Below are 13,752 nucleotides of genomic sequence, written 5' to 3' on the forward strand. Positions count from 1 at the left end.
CTTCATTGTAAAAACATGTTTGAGCACTATGATCAAGCCTAAAACCAACATGAAAGGTTAATTTGTGCCCTAGATAATCTTTGGCTATCTCAGAATTTTGGTTACAGCCTGTATTACTCAGAATTATTTCATATGCCACATTTGGCAAACATGCCATGTCCATAGTAGATGGAAGGAAGTTCTCCCAGACTGAACTAAATGTATAAGTTCCTGGGCAAAAAAGGTATATGCTTATCTTTTTATTATTGAAGAAACCTTGACAAACAATTGGAAATTATGAGTAACTTGACAATGTATTATTGTGTCTGTTTAAAGGTATAAATGGCATTATTTATAAGTAGTTTTCATTTGTATTAGAGCACATTTTTTTACTTTACATCTTATTTGTAACATTCTAGAAGATAAAAACTTTTTCATATCTATTCTTCCTCGCGTACATTGTATGTAATAGGTCTTCTGTAAAATACTAACAAAAATGTAAAAAAGTTTCTTACACAGCTATTTATATGTTTGTATTTTGGTTACTAATAATACTTTTCAAAAGGGTGTTGGATTAACTTTTTTCATATATTTTGTTATTTTCATTTTTAATAAGTTAAAGGGCCATTATTTCTTTTTCAGTCTTTTTAATGGATCTCATTATTTAGAGACTTTATATAAAATGACAGCAGATGACCAAACATCCAGTGGATCAACTTACCTGTCCGATCCTCGACTTACAGCAAATGGTTTCAAAATAAAATTGATACCAGGTATGATGTTATGGTTTAATATTTCCTGACTTGGAAAAGGAAAATTTAATCTTGTTCCAAGAGGCACATTTGGGATTCATAATTTAGAGATAACCACGGTTATTTTTGTCTGTCCAAAAGTATGTCAGCTGTATAAAAAGTCATATTTCAAACATGTCACGTCTGTCAGAAATAAGCAAGTTTGGCATCTCTTTCAGTCCGTTCCCTTGCATTTGCATTTTCGTAACTAATCAAGTAGTTTTATTGTAATTTTTGCCATATTTTGTTACAGTATTCAAACTGCCTTATTTGTTTAGCTAAGTTATTAAATACTTCTTTAGGTGATGAAGCAGAAGTAAATATGCAGCTTACTGGAATGACCTAACAAAAAGGAACATTTTTTTTTTTTAAGATTTTTATTTATTTATTTTTAGAGAGAGGGGAAGAGAGGGAGAGAAATATCGATGCAAGAGATACATAAATCAGTTGTCTCTCCTGCGTGCCCTGACCAGGGACCAAACCCGCAACCCAAGCATGTGCCCTGACTGGGAATCTAACCTGTGTCTTTTGCTTTGCAGGGACAGAGCTGAATCAGCTGAGCCACCCCAGTCAGGGCACATCTTTCCTTTCTCAAAATCGTGTAGTTGTTTTGTCAATTAAAATGTGTAACATCAGTACTCTTTACTATTTGGAGAGTGGATAATTTGATTCCATGGCTTTGCCAAAAAGACTGTGATAACACTGTTTGTCTGGAATGGAAATTCTCTGGGTGGAGAGAAAAAAAACAATTCTTCCAGTTAGGAGACTTCAGTTTTCCTGGATGGCCCTTTCTCTGTTCCTTCATAGTTCCCATACTTAACTGCCTCTGCCCTAGCTTCCTCGGTTGATATCAAGGGGTACAAAGGCACCATGAAGAGTGCTGTTCCCCCTTCCCACCCACTCCTAAACTTGTCATGACCAAAGTGTAGAAAAACAAAGTTCAACCAAAATATTTTTAAAGGAATGTTTTACTGAGACCTCAAAAGTAAAAACAATGTACAAAACCATGAAATTTAGGTATATACTAAAAATACTTTGGTGTTCTAAACTTAAGTTATTTGACTTCTTCAGTTTTAAGGATACCTCACCCAAATTTCTTACCTCCTGCCTCAACATTGGATATTTAGATTTAATAAAGAGTGTCCAAATCCCAACTCTGCCATTTAAAAACTGTTTTTATGGGATAGTAAACCTAAATGTTTTCTCAGCACTAACAACTAGTAATTACTGAATAATTATTATTGCGTAGAGCACTATTCTTAATGTTAATGTATTAATTCATTAATCTTTCCAATAGCCCTAGGAAGTAGGCTCTGTTGCCATCCCCATTTTATAGATGGAAAAATCAAGGTACAGAGAAGTCCAGTTTGCTTAAGGGAACACAGTTTGTGGTAGAACCAGGATTTGAACCCATGCAATCTACCTTTAGAACCTAGCTGTTAACGAATTTATTATCCTGCTTCCCTATTAAAATTGAGATATTTACTTCATGAAATAGTGGGAAACTAGACAAAAAGTACTTATGTCAATCAGTTAACATAGTATGTCATGGTGATAGGTCTTCAAAAGTGATAGGTATTCTTCCAATCTTCCAGTACTTCTTCCTGACCTAAACTGACTGATAGTAATTTCTTCTAGTCCTCATAGGAATTTTTCTTCTTTGAGACCCCTGGCATCTTTTAAATTTATTTGCAGTGTGAAACAAAAGGGTGTGTGAGTGTTGTGTAGCCAGATTTTTTTTCTAATTAACTCTTTGGTGTTGGTGGCCAGTGCCATTTTTTTTCTTAAACAATGTAATCACAGTGATATTTTTTTTAAGTTAGGGTAACTACCCTAACTTAAGAGCATATTTATTTTTGAGCTAACCAGTAACTTTCTGTCTGACAGATGCTTTCAGCACTTAGCTTGTAGATAGTATTTTTTTAAGTCCTACTGAATGCCAGTTCAGAGAAGGAAAACTCTGACTCCAAAAAACCTCCGCTGCCTTGCGGCATACCTCTTCAGGGGAAAGGCTAAGGGAGTAAACCCCGACAGAAAATCCGGAGCCGGAGTCCCTAAGGCGGTTTGACGTTGTAGTCAACACCGGCAACTCCTGCGGCGCACCTGAAGCCAAGCTGTATTGACTCCGTCTTTCCCTTGGACCCTTCAGCTGCGAAGAGAGGGGGGGTCTGCTGCATGGGCAACAGCAGACCCTCCATATCACCCTGCCCAGGCTCTGTAGCTTCAGCTTCACTGGAGAGGACACTCCAGCGTCATCGCAAGATGTCGATTCAACACGGGAGGAGACAGATGCTGTGTCACTCCCGAGTTGGACTGCACAGCCATTCTCGGCGGTGCAGATAGACTCTTAAGAAGCCACACCATCGTCTCTCCAGACGGACGGCTGCCTACGACTGAATGCCAGTACTTTGCGCAGTACCAAAGATGTAAAAATGAATAAGACAGTCATCGGCAAATTTATGTGATTTGTTTGGATTTAACTTAGATTATCATCAGCATTATTTCTCTTGTCAACAACAGCAAGTTAAAAACATTCATGTTTTCTTTCTTAATTTGGGGGGCCTTTTTTCTTTATTAATTTTTATGCCATGTTAAGCCCATTTCTCTTTCTTTTAGTGAGAGTTTTATTGTATTGGACTTAACCTTGGATCAACAGTTTGATACAGATAACGGTATATGAAAGACAAGAAGAATACATCTGGCCCTGAGGGAAAAGATTCTGAATGTGACCCTAAGAATTTTGCTTATTAAGGGGCATAACTTTTTGTTTGCATCAATAAGAGTTCCATGTTTTAGAAAATGAAAACTTGTCAAACCACTTATTAAATTGAAGTATTTTTCTTGAAAATTGGGAAGCGTTTCACAGAATTTTATTGAAACTTCTTAAAAGTTTATTGTTACATGGTTCCAAATATCTCTTTTAAGTTTTCCATATCTGAATTTTGCAAGTATGGAGATTAAAATATTGCTCAATTTCTTCATCTGTTGCCAAATACTTTTTACCCGTGTCCACAAGTAATTCTGTGAGATGTGTACAATTTTCCACAGCAAATTAGTCAGTTTTAGACTTTTCAATCAAATTATGTTATAAAAGGTACAAAACCAACAATAATGGCAAGCCCTTGACAGGTATATAGTGTAAACTTCCAAAATATAAATACGTAAAAAGATGTGAAATAGAATATTCTGCTACCTCCTCTTTGCCTGTCTGAACCCTGATTCAAGTCCCATTCAAGTTCCACTGCTTGCTCGAACTCTCATTTTGTCTCTGTTCACTGAACTCTTTATTTTATTGCTTAATGGCTGGTTATATATCTTCTTATACTCTTTTCCAATTGTGTCCCAGGAAGAACATTAGGATGTTCTGCTCTGTTTAGTGTACTATTATTGCATCTGCCATCACATTAAGGAACAAGTCTGTAACTGAGAATAGGTTAAGGATAGGATCATTGATGTACCAGGATCTGAAACTCTTCAAGCTGCATCATTCCTCTTTTTTTTTTTTTTAATTCATCCATTTATAGCTACAACTTATACCACTTTCCAACATTGGACTGTCTCATTTTCTTAACTTGAAGGTAACATTGCATGGACTTCGATATTAAGAGCACTGTTACACATATATAGCCAAAGAAAACAAGTCTTTACTATTGTCCAAAATCATAAAATGCATTTTAATACCCAATTTTATGCTTTAGAATATATGCTATTATAAATATTTTATCTAATTATATATTCATATATTATACAGCTAGTTTTTAGTTTTAATCACTAGCTTATTTAGAGTAAGTTAAATAATAGATGACATATCAGTTTTAAACACTGTCCTAGTAAAATATTTTTAATAAACATTAGTATTTCATTTCCTCAAATTACTAATATATTAGTAAGTTACTATGGTGGTAAGCATTTTACAATATCTTATCAAATCAACACTTTGTACATCTTAAACTTACAATGTTATGTAAGTTATATCAATAAAGTGGGAAAACAAAGTTACTATATGAGTATTTTTATAATAATTTGTAAGTTAATCCACATTTCATATTAGATATTAAACCAGTAGGATAGAACTTGAACAGCAGCAGTTGTTAAAACACTTAGAGCAGTTTTATTTTAATGAATATCATGGGACTCCATTTTCTCTCCAAAGAAAAGAAATCTTCTGAACAAACGTAGGGAACAGAACAGCAGTCATTGGGATTAAATGATATAAAGATCATGTGGTTCCTGTGAACACTTATGACTTAATGTGAATATGAAATTCTATCGGAAATTATTATTTGTTCTCCAAAAAAGAAACTAAACTTTGTCCTGACTATCTTACCCTCTTATGAAGGTTCTCTAAATACTTAAACAGTGGTTTTGTTTTTAATAGATGTAGTTTCTGTAATGTAATTTGAACACAGCTAAACTAACAATATATATGTTGTTGTTTTTCTCTTAGGTGTTTCCATTGCTGAAAACTACGTGGAAATAGAAGGGATGGCTAAATGTCTTCCATTCTATGGAGTGATGGATTTAAAAGAAATTCTTAATGCTATAATCAACAACAATGCAAAAGAAGTTTTTGAATGTAGACCTCGCAAAGTGATAAGTTATTTAGAGGTATGCATTATTCAGTTATGTAGGTCAGCTTCGGTTTTATTATTAATAAAATAATAAATGTTTCAAAATAGTAAAGTTCCTGTAAGGAACTTATAAGAAGAAAATATTATTTAAAAAAAGAAAACTCCTTTAAGACTGATTGTGGTAAACTCTATCATGGATCCTTACTGTAACATCATTCCTTGAGCCTTATGCATTAGACATTTTGTAGTGAAGTTGTTTTTATGGTCTGGTTTTTGATTTTTAGATGGGATTTAGAATTGCTCCATCTTCATACCAAATACTTGTTTAGAAACAACTGTAATGTTCCCTGGCTGGTGTGGCTCAGTAGATTGAGCACCAGCCTGCAAACCAAAGGGTCGCCTGTTCAATTCCCAGTCAGGGCTCATGCCTGGATTGCGGTCCAGGTCCCTGTTGGTGGCGCACAAGAGGAAACTATACACTGATGTTTCTCTCTCTTTCTCCCTCCCTTCCCCTCTCTAAAAATAAATTAATAAAATATTTTTTAAAAATATTTTTAAAACAGAACTGCGATGTGATTTTAAGCTGTGATCTTTTCAAGAGCAAAAGAGGAGAGGGAAAGTGAAAGATGTAGATCATTAAATAAATAGAAATTTTAGTTTTCTAGCAGTGTCTACCACAAATGAGAAATGTTGTGGTTGGTTAAAAAAATAAATTGAAAGGTAATAGAGGATGGAGGAAGATTATAAAGTTTTCAATGTCCAAAATAAGATAGCGGTGGGAAAACAGCAGTAATTGTACCCTTATTTGAGGTATTATACCTCAAGGTATTATTTCTAAAATAAACCTGATCTTTAGTAAAATTTATTTTCTCCCTTTTAAAAAAGGAGCTATTTTCATTTTAGACTAAAGTCATAGTCTGCCCATTGTATTCTGAGGGTCAGACTTCCTCAACAGGGAAGTCCACTTTTTACCACTTCTGAAGATTGTACGTATTCAGTAGCATTCTGTGAGCCCTTTAAGAGCTTTGTCTTGTGGAACTTCTCAGCTTATTTAGGGCAGTTCAGCATAGCTAGTTTCTAGAAACAGGAAAGGAAACTTGTGAAAGAGTTAATATAAAATAAAGGCTGAAGGAGTTGTGGGTAGTGGTTTGTGTACTGAAAAAACATTTGGAAGGAAATAAATTTTCAGAAACAACAGAGAAAAGTTGTTGGGATTAGATATAAGTATTTTTGCTAATATTATACCTCTCGTTACATTAAGGTAATAGTAGATGTAATTCTTAAGGAGGATTACCGAGGAAAAATGAGAACTTCTATCAGAACCATAAACACAGGAATGCTTCATTTAAGGTCAAGTTGAATTAGATGAAACATAAAAATCAAAGGCTAAAAGGAGAACCAAGAGAGGAGTGGATATAAAAAGTCAAGGGAGGAAAGAAATTTAAATATAAGGAAGTAGTATCACATTCTTCATACGGTAGTAGTTGCTGGAAGACCATAGGTATGACTGCTAAATGGCAGTAATAACCTTGTAGACAGCCATAATGGAAAAATAGTACGGATGAAAAACACTTATTTGCCATTGGTCAAGTAGCGGGGTAGTGGTGAAAAAGTGTAGGCAGCAAGTCATATGATGGTGAAAGGAAGAAAAGAGATATTAGCATGTGTGTATTGAATTTTGTAGGAAAAGAGTGATGAGAAAAGATTGGAGAGCAGATGTTCCAAAAGAGACAGGAAAAAAGATGGGATAAGCTTTAGAAAGAAGAAATTGTTTTTTGAATCAAAAGCCAACGAGGAGAGGGACAGTGAATGTAAAAGTATTTTGAGGTACTCTTGATAGAAGTCATGTGTGATTCATGTGCTAAAGGACTAAGAGAATTATCTGCTGAGGGTGAAGGAGCTGGAGAGACATTAGGGATTTGGCTATGGCAGAAAAGGTTTGAAAATAAGAGCTGTCGGCACTCTAAGGGAAGGTTGATTAGAGAAGAGTAAGATTTTCAGGTGCCATTGAGGGCTCATAAGAGCTAACATTGGTATTGGATCCAGCCAGGAGTTTTATCAATTTCCAGCAGTGTTTGGTAGAATTTACCCAAAGGTTGGGCATAGCAACATGACTGGTGGAAGAACAAAAGGGTATGTGAATAAATTTGAGCACATTATATATACATGAAACTATTTTAGTTGTGAGAGGGATATAAAGGTTTTAGTAGAAGTCTAAAAGGAATGCAGGAAGCTAGAGATAGTATTCTTTATTTCTTACTCATTATTTATATCTTAAATAGAGAAAGATGGCAGAAGGGTACTTGTGGGCCAGGAGAATAGGAGGGATTGTGGAAATTAAAGGTCAAATTGAAGAAAGAAGATAGGTTTAATTGGAATAAAAGAGTAGGATGGTTGGGAATGTAATAGGAGAGGGTGTGTGGTTAGAGAGAATGTTAGGATTCAAGATCTCTGAAGTCTTCCGGCCAAGATGGAGGCTTAGACGGACACGCTAGGTCTCCCTCTACAACTAGAGAGGAATACAACTACTTCAAAACAAAGGATAACTAGAAATTCCAGAAAATAAAACTACACGGAAGTCCAACACATGAAGTTATAAACCAGCGGTGCCATTTGGGCAGGTAAGAGTTAAAGAGGGCAGTGCTGTTTGCGGTCGCACCTGGACAACGGCGGGCGGCGGGGAATCCCGGATCCGTCAAGCCCCTGGCAGTGCGCGACTCCGGCGCTGGGGAGAGCGGCCGCCGCATCGCCTTGAACAGTGAGGCCCAGGGGGGCGGGAGGACGGATCCGGTCTCCTAGCTGAATAACTGTGTGAATCCATCTTGGACCCCCGCCCCCAAAGAAAGCACCACAGGGTGGCGAAATAGGTCGCGGACAGGCAGGCGCCGGCCGCTCGCTGATTTGTGACGCGTACACAGGCACTGCCCCCTACAGCCGGCCCAAGAAAACAAAACGCATCTGTCAAAATGAGGCAGACAACTATAGAGATCCCGGTAACACAACTCACCAGACAGCAGATAGAGAACCTGACAGATGAACAGATAAGAAACCTGTCAGAGGCTCAGTTCTGGGCCATTGTTATCAGGTGGCTTACAGAATTCACAAAAGAGCAGGAAAAAGATATGAAAGAAGCGAAAAACTTTCATAACGAAAGGAACAAAACCGCATACGAGACAGAAGGAAAGGAAATAAAATCCAGAGTTCATTTCAACAAACTGGAATATGGAGAAGGAACAAGCAGTCAACCAATGCAGCGAGAGGAAATGGGAAGCAACAATGAAAGGATCAGAAACCTCTGGGACAGCTATAAAAGGCCCAACATAAGAATCATTGGTTTGCCAGAGAATGAGGAAGATGAACTAGAACTTGAAAAATTGAGTGAAAATATAATAAAGGAGAACTTCCCAGACTTGGGGAAGGGAATAGACTTGCAGGTCCAGGAAGCAAGGAGAGTTCCCAAGAGACTGGACCCAGGGAGAACCACTCCAAGACACATTATAATCAAAATGTCAAAAATTAAAGATAAAGAGAGAATCTTAAAAGCAGCAAGAGAGAAGAAAAGAATTATGTACAAAGGGGTCCTAATTAGACTATCAGCTGACTTCTCAAGGGAAACCCTACAGGCAAGAAGAGACTGGCAAGAAATATTCAAAGTAATGAAAATCCAAAACCTACAACCACGAATACTCTACCCAGCGAAATTGTCATTCAGAATAGAAGGACAGAGAAAGTGTTTCCAGGACAAAATAAAACTGAAAGAGTTCATTAGATCCAAACCACTGTTATATGAGATGTTAAAGGGACTGGTTTAAAAAAAACAGAAGCTAGGGAGATGAAACAAAGGCAAACTAAATAGGCAACGAGAGTGGAAAAGGAACTGTGGGTACGGGAAGCATATTGGGGGGAGGTCAACAGGGAGGGGGAATGGGGAAAGGGAGGGAGATGATATAGGAATTGGGGATCAAGGTAGGAGGGAATGGAATAGACGGAGAGAGGTTGGGAGGAACTGTATGCACAACTAATGGACATAATCTAAAAGGGGGGGACAACTGGAGGGAGGGGGGCCACCGGGTGGAGGGGAGCAGAGGGAAGGGAAATTGGCACAAATGTAATATTTTAATCAATAAAACACATTAAATCTGAAAAAAATATATATATATTAAAAAAACACCACTTAACTCAGCTATTAAAAAAAAACTGCATTTAAAAGTGCAGAGGAGAATGTATTTAGGAAACTAATCCTGAAATAATGTTATCAAACTAAATTCTAAATTGTTTTAAAAATAAAAACAATGATCACCTCCAAAAAAAAAAAAAAAAAAAAAAAAAGATCTCTGAAGTCCAACAATTTAAAAAAAATAAATTTAAAAAGAAGCCAGCTTTACTAATACTATTTTACCCCCAAACTCTTAGCCTTGCCTATCTCAGAAAACAGCGCTACCATACCAATAATGCGGACACGATCCATGATTCTGCATCCCCCATAATCAGTTTACCAGCAAGACTTGACTACCTCCAACTCATGTCAGGAGTCTTCACAGCTCCCTCCATCTCCACTATCACCCTAGTCAAAAACACTCACTAGGACTACAGTGATTGCCTCAAACCATTGCTTCATACAGTAGCCAGATGTGAATTGTAAAAACAAAGTCAGGCTCTTGCTTAAAAACCCTCTGGTTACTCCCCTGTGCATTCAGATTAAAACTCAAATTGCTCAGCCCCTCTTAAAGGGTGATGTGCCCCCTGCCTCAAAGAGTGATCTGCTTCCTGCTTCATTACTTTTGTTGTTCCTTTCTTCCCTTTAGTAACTATGCTGCACTTACACTGATCATTTCATTTTTTTCCCTCTACCTAAATGCTTTTCTTTACCCATGTTCTTTTCATACCGGTTCCTTGTTTAAATTGAAGCTTAAATGTCACCTCAAGGAAGTTTTTCCTAACCACACAATTACTTTCTATCATGTTGCTCAGTTTAATTTTATACATATTACTCACTGGGATTTGCTTTGTCTTTTTATGTTTTCTGTCTTTGAACTAAAATGTAAATTTCACAACACAAAGATCTTGTTTGTTTTGTTCTCCACTGTATTTCTAGAACCTACAACATTATCACATAATTGGTGCTTAATAAATATTTATTGAGTGGATGAATATTAAAAAGAATATAATGAATTTTCTGTCTTCTGGCCACAAATAACATGTTTTTCAGGGTATATCACGGTAAAATGTATGGCTTTCTCTTCACAGGGAGAAGCAGTACGCCTATCTAGGCAGCTACCCATGTACTTATCAAAGGAGGACATCCAAGACATCATCAACAGAATGAATCACCAATTTGGAAATGAAATTAAAGGGTGTGTTCATGGTCGCCCATTTTTTCATCATTTAACCCATCTTCCAGAAGCTACATGATTAAATATGTTTTAAAAAATTAGTTACTGTTGAAATTGATTTGGTCATAAGTATGAATCAGTTTTTGAACCATGTCTGTACTGTGTTAAGTGATTATTTTATAAGTGAGGATTCACTGGCTTGTATGTATATTGAAAAAAAATTTTTTTAATTGTAGAAACTGAAATAAACTAATATAGACTAGTCATTTTATTTTGAAGAACCAATCTTTATGATAATGGGTTGTAAACACCAAAATGGAAAAATATAAGGTTGGTGCAAAAATAATGTCCGATTTCGAGGTCTATTTTAAAAATGAAAAAGCCCATGATTATGAAAATATTTATTCGTTAACATAACCTCCTTTGCTTTCTAGAACCTCATTCCATCTGTCAACTAGCTTGTAAAATTCTTTAGATTTTGAAGCAAAGTATGAATCCAACTCATTTTCAGCCTCTTCTCTTGATGTCAGCCTAAGACCATCAAAATGGTTCTGTAGTCCCCAAAAGAAGTGATAATCAGAAGGAGCAACGTCAGGAGAATATGGAAGGTGAAGCAATATTTCCCAATCAAGCTCTTTCAAGAAGCTTTTGGTGTGTCGAGCTGTGTGAGGACGAGCATTATGGTGATGGAAGATGACACCCTTTCTGTTGACTAAGGAGGGTCACTTTTGGTTCAAAGCTGCTTTCAGACGATGAAGTTGTTCATAGTAGGAATTAGCAGTAATTGTTTGATTGTTGTCTAACAGTTCGTAATGGACAGTTCCTTTCATATCCCACCATACACTCAACATGATCTTTGGTAATGTCCTCCTCTTGACTGTTGAACTCTTCTTCCTCCTCGACTGACCCACAATCAGCAGCATTTAACCTGATGGTAAAGAATTCACTTCTCATGACCTGTAACAAGCCTACCTAAAAATGGTGCCTGAAGGTGTCGTGAAAACAATGATTCACAACAAGCAACAAACACACTGTTGCAGATTCTCTGGAGACAGTTCGCGTGGGACCCATTTTCCAACTACTGAAACCTTTCCGATCCTTTTCAGTTGGCGTAGCATGGTTGTATGGCCTCCGTTAAATTGTTCTGCAAGTTCCCTAGAGGTGATGGTGGGGGTTTCTGTAACAACAGCTTCCAACACTTTGGAATCAAGTTTTTTTGGATGACCCTCATTTGACTCACTTTTCAAACTGAAATCCCCATTTTGGAAATGGGAAAACCACCGCCTGCAACTTCTTTCAGTCACTGCATCGTTCCTATAAGTGCTCTGAATAGACTTTGCTGCTGTACTTGCATTGGCACATTTATGAAACTCATGGAGTAAAACATTTCTACTGTGGTCTTTAGATGGGACGAACATGGGTGCAAATATTGAGAACAATTATGAACAATACTTTGATAATCTGAAAAAATAAGATACATTAGTGTGACATCAAAAAATTGTAAGAGGCACAAATTTAATAAATACTAAAACTTTCTTTTTACAAAGTCGGACATTACTTTTGCATCAACCTGATACCTTGTATTCTTAGGTGATTGATGTACTAGGTTACTAGGTGCTGTGGACTGAATTATGTCCTTAAAATTCATGTTGAAGCCCTAACCCCCAATGTGATGGTATTTGTAAATGGGACCTTTGGAGGTAATTAGGTTTAGATGAAGTCATAAGGGTAAGGCCATAATGGTAGCATTAGTGTCCTTATAAGGAAGAGCCACCAGAGAGTTTGCTTGCTTTCCTTTTCTCCTCCTATCCCATGTGAGGATATGGAGAGAAGGTGACCTTCAGATACCATACTTGATCTTGGACTTTTAGCCTCTAGAACTCAGAAAAATATTTGTAGTTCAAGCACTAGTCTAGTATTTTTTTATGGCAATCTGAACTGACTAGTACATTGATCCAGTCCTATGCAGGTAGAAGTCATACAGACTCAGCTGACATACCTGACAGAAGTTGCCAATCCTTGTAGAATGGTGAGACAGGAAGTGGGAGAAAGTAAGAAAATGAAGAGAAAGAAAAAAGAAAATAACTGAAAATCCTGCCATTTACCTGTATTTGGGGGGTGGGAGGTAACAGTTTAGAAGTTGTTGTCTCTTATATGGAAATTTTTGGACTTTGGTGTTACAGTTGGTCAGAATATGGGGAGATCTACATGTTTAACAGAAAAGATTATTCATTCTTCATGTGTCCTTTATAAAATCAGTTCCCACAGTACATCTAGATACAAAGAAAACCGAAACATGATTTCAATGAATATTTGTTGTATAAAGTAAAATATACCAGATACCTGTCCACACTCACACCACCTCCCATATTTCTCAAGAAGGATTTTTTTATTCTTAAGACCTTTATAAGAGGTGCAAATTGTGATACTTGGGATTTCTACCTATAACCAGGCCTTTCTCCTATCAACACTGCCCTTTTTTCCATAACCAAAATACTATTTCTTCTTCACCCCTTTAGAAATTGGGGGCCCTTCTCAGACAGACCTTTCTGGAAGTGGTCCTTTTTTAAATTTACTGGGTAAATTGGGGAAAGAAGCTCAGAGAGATGCAGAGGATGACAAAATTGCATCATACATTTGTACCAGCCCTAAGCAAAATTTTGGAGTCATTTTCCAGCTGATATAGTGTGTTGTTGTTTAAGATGCCCTACAATGGCCTCTTAGATGAATAAACTTACGTTACTTTTTCTTCCCAGTTCTGGATTCTGCCAAATCAAGTTAGTAGTAATGACAGCAAGGTACTTACCATCTGCTGGGTACACTGTGCACTTACCTTGTATGATCCCATTTGATCTTCAAAACAGTATTCTAAGTACTATTGAGACATCCCAGAACTCATGTTCTTTACCTTTATGCTGCCTTCAATCAAGTATAGGCCCTAAAGAGTCATTAGGGTCAATGGAAGTATTTGGGGAAAAATAAGAAAAGTATAAAACACTCCTTGATGCCACTTAGGAATGCTAGCTCAACTTTTCGGCTGCAACGTTTTTTTCTAAGAGGAGTCTGGGGTAGCAGAGA

General features: G+C 36.8%; 1 protein-coding gene across 1 annotated transcript in view; it reads left to right on the forward strand.

Moving 5' to 3' along the window:
• PMS1 (PMS1 homolog 1, mismatch repair system component) overlaps nucleotides 1-10,937 on the forward strand; it is a 70,078-nt gene extending 59,141 nt beyond the window's left edge. Inside the window, exons 12-14 of the mRNA XM_090281738.1 lie at nucleotides 622-752; nucleotides 5,218-5,378; nucleotides 10,589-10,937. Coding sequence (XP_090137864.1) covers nucleotides 622-752; nucleotides 5,218-5,378; nucleotides 10,589-10,753 — 457 coding nt within the window. The 3' untranslated portion in view covers nucleotides 10,754-10,937. The remainder of the gene's footprint in view (nucleotides 1-621; nucleotides 753-5,217; nucleotides 5,379-10,588) is intronic.
• The last annotated feature ends 2,815 nt before the right edge of the window (nucleotides 10,938-13,752 follow it).

Source organism: Furipterus horrens, unplaced genomic scaffold (assembly GCF_987537825.1).
Source record: "Furipterus horrens unplaced genomic scaffold, mFurHor1.1.pri manual_scaffold_1, whole genome shotgun sequence".
Classification (NCBI taxonomy): Eukaryota; Metazoa; Chordata; class Mammalia; order Chiroptera; family Furipteridae; genus Furipterus; species Furipterus horrens.